General features: G+C 46.5%; 2 protein-coding genes across 6 annotated transcripts in view; one reads left to right on the top strand and one right to left on the bottom strand.

The window, feature by feature from the left end:
• Positions 1 to 700: 700 nt before the first annotated feature.
• On the top strand, positions 701 to 13178 carry PDZK1 (PDZ domain containing 1). Of its 4 annotated transcripts, XM_067546326.1 has the most exons (10): positions 701 to 1036; positions 3758 to 3880; positions 4616 to 4827; positions 5186 to 5432; positions 6421 to 6557; positions 7961 to 8156; positions 8929 to 9125; positions 9652 to 9846; positions 10644 to 10943; positions 11988 to 13178. In XM_067546326.1, the coding sequence occupies exons 3-10, from the start codon at positions 4618 to 4620 to the stop codon at positions 12051 to 12053; spliced, it is 1548 nt and encodes a 515-aa protein (XP_067402427.1). In that variant the 5' UTR covers positions 701 to 1036; positions 3758 to 3880; positions 4616 to 4617; the 3' UTR covers positions 12054 to 13178. The 4 variants fall into 4 exon arrangements, with proteins under 4 accessions (XP_067402427.1, XP_067402428.1, XP_067402426.1 ...); XM_067546327.1 differs by lacking the exon at positions 3758 to 3880 and having other exon boundaries at positions 701 to 904; XM_067546325.1 differs by lacking the exon at positions 3758 to 3880.
• Positions 13179 to 13366: 188 nt separating this feature from the next.
• GPR89B (G protein-coupled receptor 89B) overlaps positions 13367 to 25731 on the bottom strand; it is a 32113-nt gene continuing 19748 nt past the window's right edge. The window contains exons 12-14 of one of the 2 annotated variants that reach the window (XM_067546329.1): positions 22420 to 22509; positions 14133 to 14198; positions 13367 to 14026 (exon numbers count right to left, since the gene is read on the bottom strand). In XM_067546329.1, coding sequence (XP_067402430.1) covers positions 13820 to 14026; positions 14133 to 14198; positions 22420 to 22509 — 363 coding nt within the window. In that variant the 3' untranslated portion in view covers positions 13367 to 13819. Of the gene's footprint in view, positions 14027 to 14132; positions 14199 to 16887; positions 17419 to 22419; positions 22510 to 25731 lie in introns of those variants that run through there. The other variant, XM_067546330.1, reaches the window with a different exon arrangement.

Here is a 25731-nt window from a genome sequence, read left to right as displayed (position 1 = left end):
TATTCCCACCTCTGCAACAGAGTGACCTCAGACATGTTGCTTTTCCGCTCTATGCTTGTTTCCCCTCCCACCCATTGTTGCTCATGTCTGTTTACATCATAAACTGTTTGGGGCAGGGACTCTCACACTGTGTGTTTGTTCAGCACCTGGCACAATGGGGCTTCAAACTTGTCGGGCCTCTAGAATTGTAATACAAATTATAATTCCTACCCTCAGCATGCCTGGCAAACTCACAGAGTCCATGCCCAAGTTCCAATAGAAAGACTTTCTTTCAAGGAGTATGTATATCCACGTTCACCCTGCATATATGCAAAGATCATCTTAATGCACCATTTAGGTTGAGATATCCATGCCTTTCACTTCCACTAACCCTACCCTTCTTGGGACTGTTTGTTCCTATTCTTTAGCCCAAGACAGACATGGATATCGTGTCTCACTGATCCCATAGAAAATTTGCTCAGTTTACACCGGCAAATGTCTTTTAAATGGACTTTTCCTTGCAAACTGAGCACATTTGCTATGGAAACAATCAGACATTAAACATGGAGCCCCACAATCCCATTATACTGCACTGTAACCAGGCTAGTGCTAAATTAGAGATTACAAGCAGCTGAGGTGCAACAGAAGCATTATTTCAGATAGTTGAGTCTGTTACCAGATCCTGCAGAGCCTCATTCCTAGATGAGACAGGTCTTGGATCTGCTCCCGGTGAGCCTTTGTCTGTCTCAGGGGAACACTCCCACCAAGAGCAAAGATCAGGCTTACCTTGGATCTGCTTCCTGTGAAAGCCTGCATTTGTCAGTATAATGGTCAATGAAATACTGGAGCAGAATTCAAAGTTGCTGAGAAAGGAGAAGTGATTTGCACCTCTGCAGGCGGGTAGTCAAGGAAGCGACCATATGCGGTGAGACTCCGTTAAATAAATAATCTTTTAAATCAACCTTTGCTCAATCAAAGTTCACCTATATCTACAAGTACAGCCACAGGAGAGATTGCTGGGGAGAATTCCTGAGAACACAGCTCCACATAGACACAGGTAAGAACGTCCCTTCCTTCTTTACTGATCCCTTTCTCCCCAAACCTCTCAGTAGTTACTATCCTGCTGCCCTTCATAAGTTCTTTACCCCTATCTCCCACAAAGGCTTTCATGAAGCAAAAGGAGCAATAGCATTCAGCCCTCTGCTAGCTTTCCCACTCCCCCTTGAGGTGTATGAATTCACCTTCTGCCTTCCCCTGCACCTGAATGTTTCTGAAGCCTTGTCTACACTGGGGATTTGCCTCCATTTCAGGCACTGGTGCAAACTCCTAGACTACATAGGACAAATGGCTATGAGCTGCAATTTTCACCAATGCAGCCTTCTCTTGTTTCAAGCAGGGATGAGTTCCCCAAGTACTAATGGTAGCTTTGCCTGTCTATATTGAGAATTTACCATAGTGCAACTATGCAAATAGTGCATGGTGGCTAGAACCATGACAAATCTTGAATTGTCAAAAGAAGGGCAGGTAAATTGTGTGTTGTGGGCTCCTCTTATCTACCTACAGGGGAGCTCTATTTGGGATGGCCTGAAAACTATGGCAGAACCTCTGTCAGGAGAAATTTTCCAAATTGGGTCTAGGGATAAAATAAAAGTAACTGTGGATACTAGGCAAGGATGTACCTGGTACAGCAGCATTTACCTCAGTCTTCACTCGTGTGTGTGTGTGTGTGTTCAGAGCTAAGTTTGAGGTATTGCAGTATATGAAATCCCTCAGTCTGTCTGATCAATGGGTGGATCCCAAGCTACCAAAACCTTCTTCCTTCAGCTTCCATAACACGTCTGTGCCCCTCTGACTTTCGATATGTTAGCTGACCGTACCCACGCACGCCCCTGCAACAAGAGAGGCAATCATCTTTTAAAGGGGAGGGGGGGAATGTTTTAGGGCTTTTGTTTTCACAGGGAAATTAATCTAGAATAAAGTCTGGTGTGATTTAAAGCAGATTAACTATTCCTGATTAGCTCCTTTTGTGGGCGCTCTCATTCAAAAATAAGAGTACCTTATTCTAAATTAATTTAATAGCTCAGAATAAGGTACTCTTATTCCATGAGAGGGTCCACACAGGGAAGTAATCAGGAATAGCTATTCCACAATATACCCCAATAGACGTAAGTAGTGTGTGCATGTGTGTCTGTCTGTCCATTCACCTTCAGGGGAGTAGCAACAATACAGTGAACAATTTGGAGGGACATGTCAGCAGCTAGGACTGCTCAGGTATTAATGGGATCTTGGATCAATTTTGTCCATGCTTCTTAGAAATATTGGTTTTTTTAATGATCTCCAGATCCACAGAGTCCCAGGGCCAGACCATCCCTGCCACATGGTGCTCCAGGGCCTATTTCTCTATAAACTAACCCAATATGTTGTTTGATGATTCTCACTAGGCACAAAGCAGCTCATGGACTCTGTAGACCTAGGCTAGTATCTTGTGGGTTGTCACAGAGGGTGGCTCATAGGGTCAGGAACCTGCAGTGATTTGAGTACCAGACAGCTGGAGGGATACAGAGTTCCTACAGACATCACCCACAAGGGCTGGCGCATAAGGAGAGAAACAGAGAGTACCTGTGAAAATTTTACAGTAGATGATCACATGGACCTCACTTGCCTTGGCTGTGATTAATGTGTAATCTCTGCATCATAGCTCACCTTGGTCATTTGACAGATTCCTCTGTTAACGAGGGTAAGCAAACAAAAACCCATCCAAAGGGCAACAGGTCATGAACTACACCATTACACAGACTTCTGAAAAGCCACTCAGAGAAAGCTGTCCTAGTAAAACACCACTACTCCTACACGGAGCTGCTGAAACAACAAAGTGGCTCTCCCTGGACCTGTTCCCCAAAGTGAAGTCACACATCTTATTTTCTGTGCATTAAACTCTCCTTTAATGATGTGTATTTTAAAATGGTCTGGCGCCCAAAAGAACAGAGTTCCATCCCACTTAGTAGTGATTCCCAAAAGCCCCATCTGCTGCACATTCAGCTGGTCCTAAATTCTGCAGTGAAATCTCCTGGATTGTGTGGTGTGCTGGGGCAGTAGTCTGGAAATTCAGCATAATTTAACATAGCACTTAAAAACTGTGTTTCTCAGTGAATTAAATGGAAAGTAATTAACACAATCAGTAAACCAGCCTGCTGTTTTTATACTGTATTCAAATTCCTTCAAGGTATCAAGGTGTGTCACAATTTTTGTGCTGATTGTGCATCATTGTACTGTAGAGATCAGCAGCATGGGAAGCTGGAAGCTCTGGCAGTTAGATAGGTAGTGAGCTGAAATCTTTGGTACCTGAGAAGGCTGGTTGGGATTGTGGGATAAGCACATTATCTAGACATTTCTGCTCAAATGATCAGCAGCAAAATAGTTAAACCCCATTCCCAAACCAGTGCTGCTGCCTCTACACCACAGAGCTTATGCTAGCATAGCACCTGCTGTAGACACAGCATACACTGACAAGAGTTCTTCCACTGGAGTAGACCTGCCTCCTGAATGACATTAGCTATGCTGACTAAAGCCCTCTTCTCTTGGCACTGCTGCATTTACACTGGGGGTTTTGGTTGCATAGCTATCCCAACTAGGGGGTATGGTTTTTTACATGCTCGACCAACATAGCTATGCCAGTATAAACTTTTAAGTGTGGGCCAGTCCAGAAGGAATTCAAATAATGTAGTAAATTCAGATTCTTTCCTTGGCATTCATTTATCTGCTCTCCCCCCATTTAAAGCAGAACGATCTGCAATAGCAATGCCTCCCTCTTGTTCTCTGCATCTGGAGTCCGAATGTGAAGAACGCTATCAGAATCTAAAGACCCTCAACCCCGCTGATCTCTAATATTTCAATTCAACAGGTGGGATTGGCTGCACTTCCAAAGGTACCAATAAACCTCTGGGCTTCACTCCAGACTAAGCACAAATAAGACAAGAGAGAATTTAAAACTTGAAGCAAAGGGAGAGAAAGTAAACATTTTATTCTGTGTGGGAGAGGTTGGGGATGTAGAGACATTGAACCTGGCCAGAGAACGGGGTTTTGTACAGTAATAAGAATACATCAGCAGATGCAGGCTGACATGGCAACCTAGCCTTTCTTAATTCCTTTAATAATATTTCTTCCAAACAGCCTTTTCGACTGATTAATGACCCAAATAAAACCTTTTTTGTTTCATCTTAATTTCATTTAGCCAAAAATATTAAGGGTCACTTTGCTCAAACCCACCTGTTTCTTTCTTAATCTTGCCCTCTTTTAAGAATTCAATTTTAGCCATCCCTCAATTTTCTTTACCACTGGCAACTCCTATCATCTTAATCTGCATTATGGTTTGTCTCCCATGAAGTTTAGGAGTGGAAAATACCCTGACCACAGTTTTTCTACCTTATTTTTCCACAGGCAGACAACCCCTCTCCCTGTCATTCTGCCTTCAGTCAGTCTCCTCCTTAGCAAGAGGACAAAAGCGTTTTCTTCTCTCCTTTTGTTAAAAACACTTTGACTGGCTCAAATGACTTGCTCAGTGCATATTTCAAGGGGACACACCTCCCTTTTCCTGGTCCTGTTTTCACACACACACCTTTTCCATTCTGCTTGGCAGAAATGACTTCTGCTCTCCAGCCTCGAGAATGCAAAGTGACTAAACAAGAGGGAGACAGCTACGGATTCTACCTGCGCATTGAGAAATACAAATTGGGGCACCTCATCCGGAATGTGGAGGAGGGCAGTCCAGCTGACAGGGCCGGCCTGAAGGATGGAGACAGAATTCTGAGGGTCAATGGGTTGTTTGTGGACAAGGAAGAGCATGCACAGGTAAGGCAAACTATCGTTTCTGGTCCCAGCCACTCCTCAAAAAACTCAACCCCTCTTAGTCACTACAGCAAACTTTCGTCTGCCACTCCTCACAATAACTCTAGATGGGAAATTTGAGAGCTGACTAACTGACCTCACTACATCATTTGTACCTCACGTATTGGCATCAATAGACCTCAAGATGCTTCACTGGAGCTTGCGCAGAAGAGAAAAGATCCCTGATGAAATACCAAGGGCAGTTGGAAGGTGCAGAGCTAGCATGTGCTGCGCATCACAGAGAGAGGGGTGGGGATTTATATCAGTCACCTGGGTGACTTTCATGTCATTTCTACCTCCAAGCTCATTCTATCCATTGCAGGTAGTGGAGATGATTAAAAAGAGTGGGAATTCTGTAACAATTCTCATTCTGGATGAGGCATCCTATGAAAAGGCAGAGAAAGAAGGGGTGAACTTTGAAGAGTTGGGTCAGAAGCAGACAACCCAGCAGCAACAGGAGCAGCCGCCACCAGTGACGAATGGAGTGACCGTTCCAGTTCCACAGCCCCGGCTCTGCTACCTGGTGAAGGAGGGAAACTGTTACGACTTCTCCTTAAAAACCACAGTAGGTGAGAACAATGGATGTACATGGTAGGCATGTGCCAGTACATACAATTTCTAATTTCCCAAAGGCAATTTTTCCTCCGGTTAGGGGTGGGGATGGGAGTTAGTTCTTCATCAAACTGTCCTATTTTCTGTCAGCTGTTGAAGCAGACTTACTCAAATCATTTGCACCAGGCCCTCCTCAGATGCCAGAAGCACTCTACAAAGGATTGTTCCAAGTCCCATGCACCTCCTTTGAATTACCATAGGAACCAGCCCTCAGTATTTTGGAGCACATCTGAAGACAACCATCTGAAAATGGCTAAAGCAAAGGATCACAGTGTGCAAAAGGCAGTCTCTTTCTGATCTAGATGTGTTCACATAGGAAGCAAGAAACTGAACTAAGGAATTTTATTTTTCTTTTTAACTCTCTTCATTCATGCCCTTTTCAAAATGCCAGGCAAACAAATGGGTAGGGTTCTGTATACCTGTACTGTCTCTCTGTGTTCGGAAAGTGCATAGCTTCTGGAGGATGCTAATACAATGTAAACAACACTGTGCACTAGAATAACTCAGGGATGAAATTTGGAAGTCTTTCAAACACAAGAAACTCTGAAATGTGGATAAACCACATTACAATAAAAGTGGGCCTTAATCAATTCAAACTTTAGAAAGTCATTCCATTCTCAGTAGTAGTAGTAATGTACAATCAACTAAGCCACCATAAATGGTGCCTTGGGCACTCTCAGCAGAGAGGTAAACAATTGTTTAGGCCATAGATGAAGTTCCCTCTCCTGTCTAGAGGTTATCCCTCCAGGGCCAGGATGAGACACAGGTGTGACTGTGTAGAGAAAGCTTGTGCTGTCATTGTACCTGTTCTGTGAATAAACAGAGCTCCTTGGTCTCCAGGGCTGTCACGACAGCTTCTTATATCATCATGGAATTTGCTTAGCAATTAGTGCAGGCATGTTTCAATGACTTGCTCTGTGTGGTAAGTTCTCTCCCCTGTTCTAGGTCAGAAAGGCATCTTCATAATAGTTGAGTCTCCGCAAGGAGTGGCTGCAAAAGCTGGAGTCCAACATAATGACCGCCTGATCGAAGTGAATGGGAAGAATGTGGAAAATGACACACACAATGAAGTGGTTGAAAAGGTATCTGTTAGCACAACTCTTCTTCTTCCTTCATTTAAGACCAGTTCCTCAGCCTCAGGCTACTAGGCAGAAGTGTCAACACTGTTTGAATGCATTCACAGAGCAGGTGAAGAGGTTGAGGTCAATACATTATCAGCAACACTTCAGTCCCAAAATATGCTGCTACTTTGGCTTTGTTTCTGGGATAGGTTAGGATAGGTGGAGTGCAGAAAAAGGTTGGCTGTTTTTGAGAGAAAGTCAGGGACAGACCTCCACCAGACACCCTAAGCTTGCTTTGGAAGACAGGCCCGAGTGGTGTAAACCCCATAACTGTATTGTTGCCATAAGCCTGATTAAATCTTTTGCGCGCCCAGGAGGATGAGTAGTAGGCATGTCTGGGGTAGGGTCCAATACAAAGGGAAACTTTCTGATATTAGGATGGTAAGATTGGAGGGCACCGCAGTTTGTGCTCCATGATTTAGCTGAAGGAGGGTTTGACATGAAGATCTGGATAGTTAGGGAAAGAGGAGGATTTCCAGGAAATGGGATTCCCTCTTGCTAAGAAACGCAAAATGAATTTAACTGTGCAGTTTACAGACTCGATCAGAACCAAATAATGTAACCTAGCTGTCAGTAAAGGGGCCCAGAGCAAACAAAGTGTGCAACACAGCCTGCATTTCTGATCATGAAATGTCTTGCTGCCACATCCTCCCAACAATTGGCATAATCCTATTTGTGGTGATGATGGTTTAAAGATCTAGTCTGTGTCAGGGAAAATAATCAACATACTTTGAGAGATCAAACCAAACACTGATCCACTCAGGGTAACGTGAGAGGTAAGGAAGAAAAGAGCACGTGTGATTTTTCCATTAGTTTCTTCTGCAAAAAAATCACACATGCTGAGCATTCAAACAGCAGTATGGCTATGAAGAAGCTTGAACTAGAAAGGTTTTCAGAGTACCACCATCCACATTATAAATCCTACAGTATTCCATTATAATGAGCCAACCACTATATTAACTAAGAAAAACTGCAGAACTTTTGTGTTTTATACGATTGTTACAGCACTTTTTGTAAGGAGAGGAGACATGCAGGTTTTGAGGATGGAGAGACGAACGGGGGTAGAGAAGCAGAGAGATGATGGAGATAGACAAAGGGATGGGAATGTACTGTGATGGAAGCAGTTCCAGAGCAATCCTAGCAATGTGTGGTACGTCTAGCTGGGTTCAGAGTCATATAGGCAGTATGTGGGTGTCTATATTAGACCACCACCCCACAACTTAGTCTGTATATAGACCCGTCAGCCCATTCACCTACAGCCCACTCTTGTACATCAAAGAACCTATCAACATAAAGTTTTCTACAGTCCCCACACTCCACGCAAAGGCCTGTGTTTGAGACTGTGTGTGCATCTGTCATTGCAGGTGAAGAAGTCTGGGAACCATGTTGTGTTTCTGCTGTCAGATAAAGAAACTGACCAGTATTACACCAACCACCAGATGATGCTGAAAAGAGACACAGCCAGCCTGAAACTGCTTCCCCACAAACCCCGACTTGTGGAGCTCAAGAAGGGAGACAACGGCTATGGATTTTACCTGAGGGTGGAACAAAATGGTAATGGTGAGAACCCAGCCATCAGTCAGGTCCCTGCATGCTCTGTAGTGCTCATTTATGGGGCCTGCAGGACTCCTCCTCTCCAGTGCCTACCACTCATCTGGGAAAGATCATTTCCTGCCCTGCTGCCAACCCAGTCCCCTCTAAACACACCACACCACAGCCAGGCACCCTGCAATCTATAGCCTGTATTATACAAGAGGCTAGACCAGATAATCACAAATGATCCCTTCTGGCTTTGGAATCTATGAATCTCCATCAAACCTTCCAATCAGAGATGGAACGTTCCACTGTACTGCTTGTGGCCCTCCACACCCACTACAGTCCAGCTCTCATCATCTCCATTTGGGGTGGGGAAGCCTCCAATCCCATAGTTTTGAGGGATTTTGAGCAAAGTGTCCAGAGTAACATCTGATGGTTTACAATAGAACCGGCTTATCTGAATGACTTGAAAGGGATCCTCAGATGCCTTCTTGCAACTGGGTTCACCAAAACCATGGAACACTCAAGTTTAAGTAGGCTTAAACTCCCACTCCCCGTTTATGCCGCAGTGTACACCGCTACTTCCATGTATCTTGTTCACAGGGAAGGGAACCTGTTGTATTCAAGTCACTAGAGAGGAGATCTAGATTCTGTACTATGGTTAATACAGAATAAGCTAAATCAGGAATGAGTTTCTGCCATCCTAAATACCTCTTATCATCCAAACCAAGCTCATCCCATGGAACAGCTGCTTTCCTCTACTAAACTAGTTTTGTTTTGTTTTTTGGGAGGTCAGGTCATTTAATTAAGGACATTGATTCCAGCAGCCCAGCAGCCAAGGCAGGTCTAAAGGACAATGATATCCTGGTGGCTGTAAATGGGGAGTCAGTGGAAGCACTGGATCACGACACCGTGGTGGAGAGGATTAAGAGGTGTGGGGAAAAGACCACGTTGTTGGTGGCTGATAAGCAGACAGACACCATGTATAAACTGGTAAGATAATGCAGAGTGGGGTTGAGCTTCCATATATCCTCACTAGGGTAAGGCATGGGCAGCAATGAAATAGTAAGTCCATTTTGAAAAAAGCACCATCTCAAAGGTCTTCTAATAGCCCCTATTCAAGTACTCGCTTTAGTGAACATCTGAGATGGGCTCATGTCTCAGTCTCCCTGAGCAGAGACTTCTGCAGTGTGTCACTAAACTGCCCAATTTACTCTATTGCCCTAGACCTTCCTATACTATTGGAACAATACCAGATTTGAGCAGGTCAGTGCAGAGAACCAATTGCAACTGCAAGGCAGTTTCCTATATGAATTAAAGAAGAAATCCCTGCTCACATGTGTGCCAATGTTATAGTTTTCTACCTCTATCACTGGAGAGGTTTTAGTAAGCAAGTGGAATCCACAAGTGGGGCCTATACTGACTGTTGTAAAGGTTTCAAACATAAGATGGTTAAGACGTATTTTTATAGGAGTTTTGACATTAATATAGACTCTTTCCTTTGCTTTTGATCTTTCAGGCTCAAGTTTCCCCATGTTTGTACTACCGGGAAATACAAGATTCCTCTCCAGCTGAAGCAGGGGAAGAGCCGACCTCACAGGCTGAGCAAGAGGTGAATCAAAAACCCAAAATCTGCAGGCTGGTGAAGGGTCCTAGTGGATTCGGCTTCCGTTTGAATACAATCAAGAACATGTCCGTGCAGTTTATCAAAGAGGTACTAAGCTAGGGCTTATAGTCTGGGGGAAGCAAGACACACCAGAAGGGAGAGTTTGGCCTACACTTCGACATCCATTTCCTTCCTTCTGTGCTGTGACTGCACTCAGGACAAGTCATTCTAAGTCATATGTAACAAAAAGCCAAGGTATTTCCTATATGCTCTTGGCTGGTAAGAGAGTTTTAGTCATTGAATCAAGGATGAAGACATACCCGTAGGTGCAAGGATGGTCTTGTGATTAAGGTACAGTAGCGGGAGTGAAGAGACCTGAGATATATTCCTAGCGTTGCAAGACTTCTGGGGCAAATCGCACAACTTTTGCCTCTATTTCCTCTTTTTCTTTACTACTTACCTAACCTACAGGAGTGCTGTACTGAATATAATAATATATGTAAGGGATCTGAGATCCATAGGACGCTATAAAAATATAAAGTACAACAAAACATTCTCGGATCCCCTAAGTACCAGAGTTGTCACTAGTCCCAAATCTAATTTAAGTTTACATGATACTACTACCAGGGCCTCTTTCCCACAATAAAAGTACTGTCCAAGTCAAAACGCATTATAAGATCGGTAATAAATGTAGAATCTATTGCAATACTATGTTAAGGTCTCATCCTTCTTTGCTTTTTCAATTAAGTTTTGCTCCAGAGTAATTTTTTCCAATCCTTCCTCTACCTCCTGTATTGGGAAAAAAAAAATCATAGAACATTCATTCTCCATTTATAATACGTGGGTGTTAATGCACCTTTCATGGTACTGTGCTGGTATCACAGCTTGAGAACTTGTGTCTGCAGGTACGGAAAGGTGGGCCAGCTGACACAGCAGGACTGGAAGAAGAGGACATTTTAGTGGAAGTGAATGGCGTGAACGTACTGAACGAACCCTATGACAAGGTGGTAGCAAAAATCAATGACGGTGGTGATAGACTGACGCTACTGGTGTGCAGAAAAGCAACTTATGAATACTTTAAATCTCAGAATATTCCTATTACTGCCTCTCTGGCAGATCAACTGTACGACACTACTGACCCTCCTGCTTATACAGAGACCCCACCGGCAGAGCCAGAGAGGACCTCACCAGAACCAAGAGAGAGGGTGGGTAATCTTGCGTTAACCAAATCTTGGGGACCAAAGGAGTGCGGAAAGGAACCAGAATCAGTCACTAATTCACTATGACTTAGAATCTATGAATTCTAGTTGTATTCTGGATTTACAAGATCCGGTCTGCATTAACTAGTACGTAGTGGCAGACCTGGTTAGAAAAGGGTAGAACCGCGCGCACACACAAAAGTATCTACTGGAGCCTGGAGCAGAAAAGAGAGAGAGAGTGTGTGTGTGAGAGAGAAAGAGAGAGAGAAGATACTATCCCTGTTGCAAGCAGGTGTCCCAGTATAGTATTAATTAATGTAGACAAGAACCATGCCATCAGGCATTCTTTGTTCAACCACAGTGAGCACAGGACACAAGTAACAGGGCTTAAATACAACTGTGAGAATGAGAAAACCATGTGAAGCGTTCTAAAATAGTGCAGACTCTTTGCGGGGGCATAGGATGGGAAGACTGTGACAAAGTTTGACCAGCAAAGGTGCTGAAAAATTGTGCCAGCAACAAGGGTTTGAAGTTTGCTACTGTCAGAAAAATGACACCTGTATTCAACTTCTCTGATCCCTGTGTGGATTCAGGTCTAATCTACTTTGCTGTGAAAAATAAACAAGTTTTTACTCCTCTTCATGCAGAAGGGGCAATATAGCTAGGGAGGAACGAACTGGATTTAATTCCTCCACACATATTATCATCAGAATTGTTAACTAAGTTCCAGCTGCAGATTCTTTCACTGATATCTTATGTCACAGGCTGGATTTGCAGAGCTATAGTTAAACCCTCCTTTTTATCTGTGAGCTTCGGGGATTTGAAATGGAAGTTGAGCAAGAACATGGAACTACAATTAGACAATTTAGTTGCTTTGGTAAAGTGCATTTAAAAGAGTAATTCACTAACTTCTCATGCGAATACAAATATGGACTGGACATAAGTTCAGAACAGACTGATAGTTCACAGTGGCATGAGGAATCTCTATCATAGGCACGTTATCTACAACCATAAAATAATCAAAAATTTCTACTTAATACTTTTCCACAGGCCAGCTCATCCTCCTCTTCACTCTCAGTCGCCTCAGCAGAAGAGGACGATGACACCCAGTTATGAAGTGAAAGACTACAAGAGAAACCAATCAAATAGACATCTTCCAAGGTTTAAAAAAAAGTTCTCTTCCTCCTTTGTTCTTTTACCTCCCAGAACCAGACTATGCTATGTAACTTCATACTTGTGAGGAATGGAACAGCAACTTCTTTCTAACTAACTCTCCCTGAAGGGCAACACCCCACCATCACTCCCCGAGAGAACTCCCATTCACTTACCTAATGCTGCTAACTGTAATTCACTGGCCTTCTGTGAAGTGGGCAGTTACTTACTTCTATTATTGCTCTGTAAAAGCTCAAATGACTAATAAGGAACATAAGTATATTACTGCAAGGGGAGGAAATGTGATTCATAATCAATAAGTATTTTGGCCTTTTCAGGACAAGAAAGCTCCTAAATATAGCAATTGATCTCTCACATTCCCCACAAGAGACTTCTTTCCTCCTAATCAAAGCCCATCAGCTAAATCACTGTGGCTATTACATGCTATATTTACTGAAACACAATCATTTAAACCCAATAGATGTAATATATCATGATAAGCCAATGTATTCTGTGAATAATACTCCTTTCACTTGTTAACAAGCTATGGATATTGTCCTTTCAAAACAATAGGTTAACTTAATCTTTCACTGTTCAGAAGCTGTTGTTCAGCACCATTCCCTCCACATCACTCTCTTAGCTGCAGATCGTGGCAGTCTGAACAGTGTCTGTAGTTCACAGTGCAAGCAACTTTGTCTGACTACATGCCAATACCTTGTCTCTAATGCAATATGAACCGGCTCTGTAGTACCGACAGTATATGCTATACTTCCTTGTTGTAAGCTTGAGACAAAGCAAATAAATCAGAGTGGCTATATCTCTTTCCTGGGTCTTACTCATGCCATTTATGATGTATATTCCACAACAGCTTTAAAATGAACAAGGTCTGGGAGAATGGCTTTCAGGAAGCTCTATGTTTAAGTTGCATGGGTGAAATTTACCTTAGTGACTTGCATTAAGCCAACAAGGGACATAGGCTGATGTAGAATACACAGGTCAATGGGAAGCACTGGATTTCTAGTGTATAATGTAAACTAGTTATAGCTGCCATCTTTGACTTCACACTAAACTCCAGTGAACAGTAACCCAAGACATGGATTCATTAAGCCTTAAATGGTAATAGAGGGCTGAGTTCCAGCTCCTAAGGAAGCTAGATACTAATTATGCACATCTTAAATCTCAAACATTTCCCCCTCTGCCAAACAATGACACATTCACACACTTACTCATCCCCATTAAAGTTTCTGGGATTGACACAAACAGTTGTGACGCCAGCGTGAGGTATTACGAAAGATGATTTAATTCCACAGAGTCAGACATTCAGATCCAGAATCAATACCCTCCAACTCTGGATTAAGACTGATATGTTTTTAAACTGAAATCACATTTCCTTGGTGCCCTCTATGAAGAATTCTTCTACCCGTGATTATAAGAGGTCTCTCCTCTGACCGTCCTTGGCAAATTTTCCAATCCCATAAAACACCTCTGTCCCAGGGAGTGTCCTATTCCGTGGCTCTCAGCTGTCCTCCACTTGTCTCCTGCCTCTGCTGTTTGTCCTCACAGGATGAGCCATATAGCGTCTAAGTGCAACTGTAGAAGTCAGGAGGGCCCGTTATATAATCAGAGCACAAAAGGAGCTGCCCTCCCTCTCTCCAAATCCTGGCACCCCTAATGAGTTACAGTAGTCCACCAGGAGGGATGACAGAGCAGTGGGCAAAACTGGGATGGATTCAGAGCGCCATGTGCTTCTCTGGGGCCTGTTTATGTGCCAAGTAGAGGAAAAGGATGCTGGAGAGAGCGCTAACCAGAAATATCACATCAAACCAACGGTGATAGAAGTTGAACTGCAGTTCCCCCAATACTTCTGTAATGATCGTGCGATACTCCAGTGGCATGCTCATCCGGATTAGGAGCACTGAAGAGACAAAGTACATCCCCTGGAGATAAGATACAGGAAACGCATCAGTTAACTGCTTCACAGGTGGCTACCTTGCTGAGATGGGACAATATCACAAAATCTCACTGGCTGGTCTGGATACTTACCATGATCTGTGCCAACAGCAGAACAATAACATTGGAGGACTTGCTGCTGGAGATGGCATAGAAGAACTGTAAAGAGGATAAAAGTACTGAAAATAGGATTCTTATCACCAAACAAGTTTATGCTCCCTTTTATAGGAACATGGAAAGAATACATGCTCCAATCATTCCCCTTCAGTCCTAGAAACCAGCACTGAAGGAAAAACAGGGTTACTTACCAATAACTGTTGTTCTTCGAGATGTGTTGCTCATATCCATTCCAATATAGGTGAGTGCGCGCCCCGTGCACTGGCTCCCGGAACTTTTTTTTCCCCTTAGCAAGCCCCGTAGGGTCGGCTTAGGCGCCCCCTGGAGTGTCGCGCTCATGCCGCGGTATATGAGGCACCGCCAACCCTGCAGGCCCTCAGTCCCTTCTTTCTGCTGACTCCGAGAGCGGGGACGGAGGGTGGGTGTGGAATGGATATGAGCAACACATCTCGAAGAACAACAATTACTGGTAAGTAACCCTGTTTTCTACTTCGAGTGATTGCTCATATCCATTCTAGTATAGGTGATTAAATAGCCATACCTTGGAGGTGGGTAGGAGTCATCGGCGAGCTACTCTCATCAGCACGGCCCTGCCGAAGCCCGCGTCCTCTCTCGCCTGCTGCACGATGGCGTAGTGGGACGTGAAGGTGTGCACCAACGACCAGGTAGCTGCTTTGCAGATGTCCTACAGAGGCACTCTCTCCAGGAAGGCTGCCGACGAGGCCTGGACTCTGGTTGAGTGCACTGAAACAGCTCCTGGAAGCGGCACCTTCGCCTGCTCATAGCAGCACCGGATGCAGGCAGTAATCCAGGCGGAGATGCACTGGGTGGAGACAGGTGCGCCCTTCATCCGGTCCACCACCACCACGAACAGCTGTGTCGATGTTTGGAACGGCTGCATCTGCTCGATGTAGTAGGCGAGGGCTCGTCTCACGTCCAGCGCGTGCTATCTCCATTCCTCCTCCGACCCATGCGGTTTAGGAAAAAACATGGGGAGGAAGATATCCTGGTTATAACAGAACTGGGACACCACCTTAGGCAGGAAAGCCGGGTGGGGTCTCAGTCGCACGTTGTCTTTATAGGGGGGGCCCCGAGGTTAAAGCTCTTATCTCAGAGACCCTCCTAGCTGATGTAATGGCCATCAGGAAGGCTACCTTCTGAGAGAGGACAAGCAGTGGGCATGTAGCCATGCGCTTGAAGGGGGGTCCCGTCAGTCTGGCGAGGACCAGGTTCGAGTCCCAGGGAGGCACCGGGTCACGGACCTGCGGGTATAGCCTCTCCACCCCCTTAAGGAACCTGACTGACATGGGGTGGGAAAATAAAGATCTCTTTTCCATCGGCTGGTGGAAGGCCGAGATGGCCGCCAGGTGCACCTTCAGGGAGGCCAATGCTAAACCCTGGAGCTTCAGGTGAAGCAGATACTCCAGGATCACCTGTATAGGCGAGCAGCTCGGTGGGATGCCCCGGGACTCCGCCCAACAGGTAAACCGCTTCCACTTGGCCCGGTATACTACCTGAGTGGAGGGTTTTCTGCTGCCCAGCAGAACCTGTTGGATCTGCGCCGAGCAGGCTCTCTCTCCCTCCGTCAGCCACAGAGTCTCCATGCCGTCAGGTGGAAGGAGTCCTGGTCCGGGTGCAGCAGGCGACCCTGGTCCTCGGAGAGCAGGTCATAATGCCTCAGGAGCGGCACTGGCGGGGCGATGGACAGGTCCAGCAACACACTGAACCAGTGCTGTCTGGGCCAGACTGGGGCGATCAATATGACGTCAGCTTTGTCCCGCTTGATCTTCAAGAGGACTTTCGGCAGCAGCGGAATGGGGGGGAAACGCATATATGAGGATCCCCATCCAGTTTATGAGGAACGCGTCGGAGATGGAGGCCGGCTCACGACCCCAGAGCAAGCAGATCCTTGGGCACTTCCTGTTCCAGGACGACGCGAACAGGTCCAGTTGGGGAACACCCCACTTGCGGAAAACAGAAGTCACCACCTCTGAGTGCAGCGACCAGTCGTGGCAGGGGAGAAACACCTGCTGAGGCGGTCCGCCTTGTCGTTCCTGACCCCAGGCAGGTGAGAGGCAGATATGTGGAAGTTGTGCCTCACTGCAAAGTCCCAAAGTCGAATGGCCTCCTGGCAAAGGGCCGAGGAGCACACTCCCCTGCCTGTTCATATAGAACATGGCCGCTGTGCTGTCTGTGAGGACCTGCACCATCCTGTCCCTCAGGAATCTGAGGAACATCTTGCAGGCCAGACGGACTGCCCTGAGCTCCCGGACGTTGATATGGAGGCTCCTCTCCTGCTCCAACCAGAGCCCCTGGGTGCTCAGGTCACTGCTGATGTGGGCCCACCACCCCACATCTGAAGCGTCCATAATGAGGGTTACCGATGGGGCCAAGTCTCGGAACGGAACCCCCCTCAGTACTTCTTCGGGAGTCCTCCACCAGTTCAGGGATATCAGGACCTGTGGGGGAACCGTGACCACCCTGTTCAAGGAGTGCCTGGCCGGTGCATACTGTGGAGACTGAATCGCATAGTGGCGTCTGCAGCACCACATGCACTGCCCCCCCACGTGGATAAAGAGGCAGCCTAGGGAGGGTTGACTCAGCAGCACGAGCCGCATGTACCTGTCTCCTTATAAGGAAATGAAGTGACCCACCTGCTGGTGCATGGTCAGCAACTGCCCAGGATAATTGTAATCACCTGGTTGGCTGGTTCATACCTGCCCAGGAAATCAGGAGCACCTGGTTGGCTAAACTCCGAGCCATGACCTTAGAAGGTCATGCAGCAAATAGCAACCAATGGGGCTTAGCCTCTGCTGACCAGGGGAAACTATAAAAGTTCAAACCCAGGTGGCAGAAGGCAGAGAGGAATTGAATCTACCTGGCACCCCGTGTATCCCTTGGTCGTGTCGGCTCGGTGGGATGACGCATCTTCCCCAGCCCGCTTCACTGTGAACTGATCACTCACAGTGGCTCTCTCCCTTCTGCAGTATCTAAAGCAAATGGCAACTGAATCTGGCCAGCATGGTATACCTGTATATAATGTTTGTGAGTATGGATTAACTGTTTTCTGTTGTGTTTGTCTTGTAACTTCTTTGGGGAACTCCAAAACCGGGCACCCTAGTGTCACATGCTGGCAGCCACGCGTTGATCCAGGAGAGATCACAAAACGCTAAAGTCTTGGGTGGTGCATTTTGTCCTTTCGCACATGGAGTTCTCCTGCCCTTTGCTATCCCTGTTTGCTGTGCAATTGCTTGCTGTGAAACTGTTTATTATAAGGATAGAATTGTTTATTATAAAATAAAGGGTTTATTGGTTAAGCAAACCCCTAGAATCATCACTGTCTCGCTTAACCCCCTGTATCCCAAACCGAACCTATCAGAGAGTTTTTCTCTCCGTTTCCACACATACACCGAGGCTAACCTGGAGAGGCCTGAGCTTGAGGCGAGCCAGCCTCACCACATATGTACAGGCCGCTATGTGTCCCAACAGCTGCAGGCAGTGCCTGGCTGTCATTGTAGGGGACCTGTGGAGTTGGTCGATTATGGTGGCCATCGCCTCGAAGCGAGGCTGTGGGAGGAAGGCTCTGGCCTGAGTGACGTCCAGGGTGGCCCCGATTAAATATATACGCTGCACCGGAGTGAGAGTGCACTTCTGTTCACCTATGAGCAGCCCCAGTTTGGTGCATGTCACGCAGGTGAGTGCCAGGCTATTCTTCACGTGGGCCCTGGACCTGACCCGGATCAGCCAGTCATCCTGATAGGGGAAGATCTGGACCCCTCTGCGGTGCAGGTGGGCCGCCACCACTGCCATGCACTTTGTGAAGACCCTGGGGGCAGAGGAGAGGCAGCCAGCTACCATAAACCAGAGGAAGTGCCTGTGTCTGGGAAGGATGGAAATATGAAAATATGCATCCTTTAGGTCGAGGGTGGCGTACCAGTCTCCTGGATCCAGTGCAAGAATGATGGAGGCTAGGGAAACCATACGGAACCTGAGACGTCTGATGAACTTGTTCATACGGCGAAGATCTAATATGGGTCTCAGGCCCCCCTTTGCCTTGGGGATGAGGAAATACCTGGAGTAGAAATCCCTATTTCCTGTGGAGGGACTGCTTCCACAGCCCCAAGGAGGAGGAGGGAATTCACCTCCTGCAACAGGAGTTGCTTGTGAGAGGGGGTCCCTGAAGAGGGACGGGGTGGGCGGGAGTCCAGGGGGAAGACCGTAAACTGAAGGGCATAGCCCCTGAGAACTACGCCGAGGACCCAACGGTCTGATGTAATCCTTTGCCACTCGGCGTAGTAGGGCCTGAGCCTTTCCACAAACGGAAGAGACAGATCCAGGAGAAGGGTATTGGTGCCACCCTCGGGCGCACCATCAAAACTGGTGCTTGTTGTTGTTGGGCCCCTTGGCTGGGCCCTGTTGGGAGGCCGCAGATGACCCCAATCGGTCGCGGTGGCCAAAGCTCCTGTTCCTGTCACGGCCCCTCCGGGGCTGAGAGGACCTGGGCGGCAGCATGGGAGGCAGCCGGGCCTGGCACTGGGGTTGAGGCCAAGACAGGCGCCTCGAGGCCTGAGGGGTGTATAAGCCCAGCGACCTAAGCGTGGCCCTAGAGTCCTCCAGGGTGTGCAGCTTATCATCTGTTTTATTGGAAAATAGGCCTGCCCCATCGAAGGGCAGGTCCTGGATGGCTTGCTGCACTTCTCGGGACAGCCCAGAAGACTGTAGCCATGAACACCTCCACATGGCAATAGCCGAGGCCATGGTTCTGCTGGCTGCGTCCACGGCATCGCTGGCAGTCTGCAAGGCTGCCCCTGCCACTGCGGTGCCCTCCTCCAGGACCATTGCAAAGTCCGCCGCCTGGTCCTGGGGCAACCTCTCTGCGAACCTGCGCATAGAGGTCCCAAGGTTCAGGTTATAGCGGCCAAGAAGCGCCTGATGGTTTGCGATCCTCAACTGCAAGGCCCTGGTGGAGTAGATCTTGCAGCCAAACAGGTCTAGTTTTTTGTCGTCTTTATTTTTCGGCGTGTTGCCTGGGCCGCCTTGTCTGTCCCTTTGGTTGGCAGCATCAACCACTAGGGTCCCGAGGGCTGGGTGCGTGTAGAGGAATTCAAACCCCTTGGATGGAACATAGTATTTTTTCTAGGCGCCCTTGGAGGTGGGGACAACTGAGGCAGGGGTTTGCCAGAGAGCCTTAGCCAGCTTCAGGACTCTCTCGTGCACCGGCAGGGCCACTCTGGACAGTCCTGCCGACCCAGCCATCCCAAAGAGGGGGTCCTCCTCCTCAGAGAGCTCCTTTAGTTCTAAATTGAGGTTGCTGGCCACCCTCTTAAGGAGTTCCTGGTGCGCTTTAAAATCTGGGAGGCGCGTCCTGTGGTCCCTGGAGGTCGCCTTGTCAGGGGAGGAGGAGGAGGAGGAAGACTGTGGGAGGGGCCCAGTGGAGGGTCCCTCCTCAGGGTCCGATTCCTCCTTCGAGGAATGGCCCTTAGCTGGCTGGCTGGGGGGGGTGCTGGTTGGACCACTGATGATGGGACACAGATAGTTCCCTGTCCCATCTGTGCCTCCCATGGCCCCAGTATGGCCACTGCCATGGTCCTTGTGGCCATCCCGGTGCAGGCATCGGTACCAAGTCACTACAGCAGTGCCGGCAATGTCTGTGGCTCCTGTTTGCCTTCGTCAAGGACCTGCTCCGCAATGACGCCGACGAAGACGAGGAGCGCCGATGCTGACACGCACGGTGCCGATGGGGGGGCGTGTGGCTTGACGAGCTAGAGTACGACCTCTGCCTCTGCCGAGGTCTTGCAGCGGCGCTTCCCCTTCGGGGAGTGGTGCCGGCTGTGTCTCTTCGGTGCTGAGTCCGACTCCGAAGAGCGCGAGTGGCGGCGCGGTGCCATGGTCTGCACCGCCGGTGCCGAGTCCGGCACCGGGATCTGCACCAGACTAAGGTCCGGGGATCGAGATCGGTGCTGCGCATATCTCATCGGTGCCAGTGCCGATGCCTCTGGCACCGGAATCCGTGCCAGACTGCGGTCCGGGAATCGAGACCGGTGCCGTGGTGACGAGGGACTCGATGCTAGGATGAAGGAGCTGCACACCTCGCACGAGGCGGAACTGTAGCGGCGTCGCCTCGAGCGTGAAGCCTCCAGTGCCCTGAACCGTCCTCGGTGCCGCGGTGCGGAGGAGCTCGACGACTTGGAGTCGGAGCTGAGAGGAGAGCCAGCACGCTCTACCCTCTCTGACCGTCTGGGGGAAGACTTGGACTGCAGTCTCGACCACCCACCGGAGGCACACAGCACGGGTTTACCCCGAGACGCCGGTCCCCGCACCCTCAGCCAAGGGGGGGACGGAGGCATGGGCATGGCCATGAAGGTATGTGTCGCATGGAACACCTCCAGCGTTGACCCTTGCAGGGGCGCTCCCCAACCCCCAGGAGTTGGGGGAGGCTCCCTGCGTGGAGATGCAGGTGCCGGAGTAAACTCAACAGCCCGTGGCTGGTGCATCTCCTGACTCCCCCCAGGCTGCGCTGGCGGTGCGGGGAAGTCCTGGCGCTTCTTCTTTGGGACTGGTGATGGTTCGACTCCAGTGCCGGTGGAGCGCTCCACACAGAGGAGACGCTCGGTGCTGCGGGGGAACGTGCCGGTTCAGAGTCCGGGCAGAGTGCCGACTCCATCAGGATAGCCCTCAGGCGCATGTCCCGTTCTTTCTGGGTCGGCGGCTTGAAGGCTTTGCAAATCCTGCACTTGTCCTTCCTGTGCTGCTCTCCCAGACAGCGGAGACAGCAGTCATGAGGGTCACTCACCAGGAAGGACTTGCCGCAAGCGGCGCAGGACTTGAAACCGGTCGAGCCAGGCATGGCCCAATCCTAAGCCCCTAAGGGCTTCTTATCTAATCTAATGCTAACTTAACTATACTTAAGAACTAACAACTATGCTTAACAACTACTTAACTCTAATTAATCAACTACAAATAAAGAGAACAGTTCAAAACGGGTAATGCTACTTGTGAAGGCAAGAGGCAAGACGTTCCAGTAACCATCACGGGCGGAAAGAAGGAACTGAGGGCCCGCAGGGTCGGCAGTGCCTCATATACCGCGGCATGAGCGTGGCACTCCAGGGGGCGCCTAAGCCGACCCTACGGGGCTTGCTAAGGGGAAAAAAGTTCCGGGAACCAGTGCACGGTGGCACACACTCACCTATATTGGAATGGATATGAGCAATCACTCGAAGAGAAAAGACATGTTTCCTAGATATGTGTACACACCACATTTTTCAAAGGTGCAGCCCTGAGCCCCGTCCCTAATACAGCTACAAGTTAAGTGTTTTGATGTGGGTCCCACTAAACCAACTACTAATACAGTATGTCAACACCGTATAACAGCCAGTATGGAAAATCAAGTTTTTAACTGCATACATTCTAGACCAGGTACCACTAAGCCCAGTTTAAAGGCCAGCATTGATGGATCACCCTGTTGTGTGCGGTCATAGTTTTCCCCAAGGTTGTACTAGAATTAATCCGCTGCCTGCTCACCAGGAATAGCCAGCAGTTTAAATGAAGCAACCCAAGTCCTCTTAATCACCATTCAATACCCAATACTAACAAATCCAGGCTGCCATACAACTGTTAAGCCTTTTCTACATCACACTTAATTTCCCAATCTTATTACTACTGATGGTAAAAACAGTGGAAGGGCTAATATAAACCACACACAAGCAGCAACCAGAGATTTAACCACTAGAATTGTTCTGAGCAGTTAGAAATCTTGCTGATTAAAACAATAGCAGCCAATTTACACTAGCATTTCCACTAGTGTTGATAGCAACAGCGATTTTTTTTTTTTAAAAGAAAGTCTAGTGCAAGGACAGTTCCACGGATTATAGTAAGAGTTTTAAAACATTTATAATACTATTTAGAGCCCTAACATTAACACGAGTCCTCTGCTTGTGCTGGAGGCACTTATAAATTGCGCATTGCCTTCAGTGACTAGAATTGCTGAAAGAACTCTCAAGAGGACTATGCACCGAGTAAGCCAGAAAAAGTTATCTTCCCCTTCTGTCTCTAATTCAGCCATAAAGGATCTTTTTCTTCATCCCTCTCCCTACAAAGACTTCTATCCTAGCCCTCCTCATGCCCTATTTGTCCACTAACTGTATAGAGACCACAGGTCCTACATTTGTACTAAAGGTTTACACAAATCTCTCTTGACTAAATTAGAAATACATGCAAGCTCTCCTGGACTACAATCCCACAAGAAGTCCCTTGCCAGGCATACCTTTGTGAGTGTGATCAGTAAGCCCCTGATGGAGGTGACGATGATTATTCCAACGAGGATAAAGGAAATGTGCTGAGACCAGAATTTTACCTGCACCAACAAAAACAGGAAATTGTTAAATTCCTGGAGCTATGCGTAGGAAGAATGTGTGTGTGGGTATGCACTTAAGTGGGATTCTGAATTCACATACTGTGTAGGTACTCACTGCAGAGAAGTTTACATACAGGTATATATTCTCCTGCAAGAGCACACAGATTGGTACATTCATGTGCAAGTGCTTACTCTAGTCTACACACACAGGAAATGCAAAGACCTAGCCTATGTGGACCTCATGAAAGGAACTAGAGGTTCAGATGTGAGTATTTATAGAGTAAATACAAAAGAACACACATCTATTTGGTACATAAATGTAACTGCCTTGTAGATAGATGCAATATGCTAGGCAAGGTACATCAATGTTTCCATCTGCCCACAATAAACATGTGAACCACTGCCCTCTTCTGGATAGATGATGTATGGCTATAACGAACAGAGGAAATTATTACTACAGGTGGAACCGGTAGCCCCATTTATTATTAAGGTTGCCCAACATTTCATTATAAGACCCTCTTTTCAATTGGTTATAACTTTGCCAAATTTTAATTATTTGGGCTGAAATTTTCCATAGCAGGTGTCTGCCTCAGGCTGAAATTTTTTGGAAAATTTCAGCCAAAACAATTCAGCCATTTCCCAGAACAAAGCTAAGGAAAAGTGCATTGTTTTGACCATGTTAAAAAATTCTGGAGACCTTTTCTTTGAAAAGCAGTAGAGCCCACATGCTTTGAAGCAGGGACCTGGGAAAGAGTGGCCTTTGTGGTCAGGGATGTACCTTTTGACCCACACAAAATTCACCCAAATTTGTCCAAGCTACATAAGCCTGTGAAAAACTGCAATTTGCACATACCCAAAAGAGACTTGCTGGAACACAGTTATATTTCCTGAAGATTCCATTCACACTGAAAATGCTCTAGCCCAGGGCTCAGTAGGGTGGATAAAAATCAATTATTTTTATTTAAATCAGATTTTATTGTTATTTAAATTACACAAAGTTTTTCTTTTTAAAAATAGATCTGAATTTAATATAAAATATATTAAGGCCTAGACTTATTAGAATTTCATTGTAAATGTGAAACATATTGATAAGCGAAATTTATGTATACAAAACATTTAAGGTTGATTTGTTTAATAAATATTATGCTATTTCATATAGTTAAATAAATTTGTTACCATGCAGCTTGATACAAATCAGCAAAAAGTTAATTATCTAGTAAATAAGTAATACATCATTCACTATTTTCTAATATAATAAAAATGTACAATTAATAAGAATCTGAAAATATTAAGCTATATAATTGCTTAAAATAAATATATATATAGTTTTGTGCCTTCCTAGACAGCAACAAGATGTACCAAATCTAGTGTAAAGGCTATTTATTTGTAAATCAACATCTTTTAATGGTTAGATTAACCAGTGAGAATGTACCTTCCTTTAGAAAATAAAAGTAGTACAAATGGAAAAGCTGATTAAAAAAATCAATGATTAAATAGAAGCTTTCCACTTGGTGATTTAAACTGCCTAGATTTAAAATCAATCCTCCCTGAGGGTCCAGGACACCTGAACTGAGATCAGGGAGCCTCTCTCTGTTGTAATTCCAATTATTCCCTTTCCTCCTCCTTCACCAGGCTTAGGAAGCCTGAGGAAGGAATGGGAGGGAAAGAGAGGAAAAATAGTATGTGATCATGTAATTACAGGCTGTAACATAATGCATTCGCACATGAAAGCTAAATTAAGGCTGCACAGGCAACCTTAATGCTGGCATTTTCTAATATTTGAGTGCTTGACTTTGTAATCTTAATCATGTCTCTTTAATGTAGTTTGTGTGTGTAATTATTTACATGGCATCAGAAAACTAACACTTTACAAGTGAAAACTGAAATAAAAAACAGAAGTCCCAATTCAAATGGAAGACAAGGGGTGGTGGAGTCATTTCATGTATCACAAACTAGTATACAAATTGTGCAAGCGCACACCTGTAGAATGTTCATTGTGAATGCTGTCTGTCCATGAATACACTAACACAGACTAAGTTCTGCAGGTCAGACACTATTCATCTCTTATTCAAAGCTGAGTATGTTGCCCATTCTTATTAATAAATACTAATTTAAGTCCTCAGATCTAGTCACATGAACTATAAGTTCACACAGTGTAAGTGCACACACATGGTCCATTGTGCCCCTCCACATTTTGACACTTCCATAGCGCCTTCTACTGAAGTGCTCTGTAAACAGTTACGTCTCAACACCCCATAAGACAGGTATTATTCTAATTTTGCAGATGGGAAAACATAACGGTTAAGTGACTTCTCCAAGGACACAAGTCAATGGCAGAGCCACAAACAAAAATCCATCTTACCTGACTCTCAGTTCTCTGCTCTAAACACAAATCTCTGCCTGAGCGTTATAAACCACCACCTATAGCAATAACTCCATTAAGATGAGGGTTAATGGAATGCTTGTGCCTCACGGGACCATGACCCTCTCTCCCCTCTAGGTCAGGATATGCAAGATGGTAATAGCCCATGCTAGGCCTATTCTGTAGAGAGTGGACCTTCCTTCAGCATTAACTTCACTAGAAACATGGTTAAAATGCTGTACCCTGTAAAGGTGATCCCCATAGGCTAATGCTGCATTACATTCATCTCTAGCATGGGGATAGTCCTCAAGGAATCCATTTTAAGGCACTTGGAAGAGAGGAAGGTGATCAGGAACAGTCAACATGGATTTACTAAGGGCAAATCATGTCTGACCAACCTGATTGCCTTCTATGAGGAGCTGATTGGCTCTGTGGATGTGGGGAAAGCGGTGGACGTGATATACCTTGACTTTAGCAAAACTTTTGATACAGTCTCCCACCGTATTTTTATCGGCAAGTTAAAGAAGTATGGGTTGGATGAATGGACTATAAAATGGATAGAGAGCTGGCTAGATCATCGGGCTCAACGGGTAGTGATCAATGACTCGATGTCTAGCTGGTAGCCGGTCGGTCCTGGGGCCGGTTTTGTTCAACATCTTCATTAATGATCTGGAGGATGGGGTATATTGCACCCTCAGAAAGTCTGCAGATGACACTAAGCTAGGGGGCATGGTAGATAGAGGGTAGGGATAGGATACAGAGTGACCTAGACAAATTGGAGGATTGGGCTAAAATAAATCTGATGAGGTTCAACAAGGACAAGTGCAGAGTCCTCCACTTAGGACAGAAGAATCCCATGC

This window comes from Emydura macquarii, unplaced genomic scaffold, assembly GCF_026122565.2.
Source record: "Emydura macquarii macquarii isolate MOO-44397 ecotype Brisbane River unplaced genomic scaffold, CSIRO-AGI_Emac_v2 contig_1119, whole genome shotgun sequence".
Classification (NCBI taxonomy): domain Eukaryota; kingdom Metazoa; phylum Chordata; order Testudines; family Chelidae; genus Emydura; species Emydura macquarii.
Note: the sequence above shows the minus strand (reverse complement) of the source record. Positions and strands in the feature narration are given on the sequence as shown.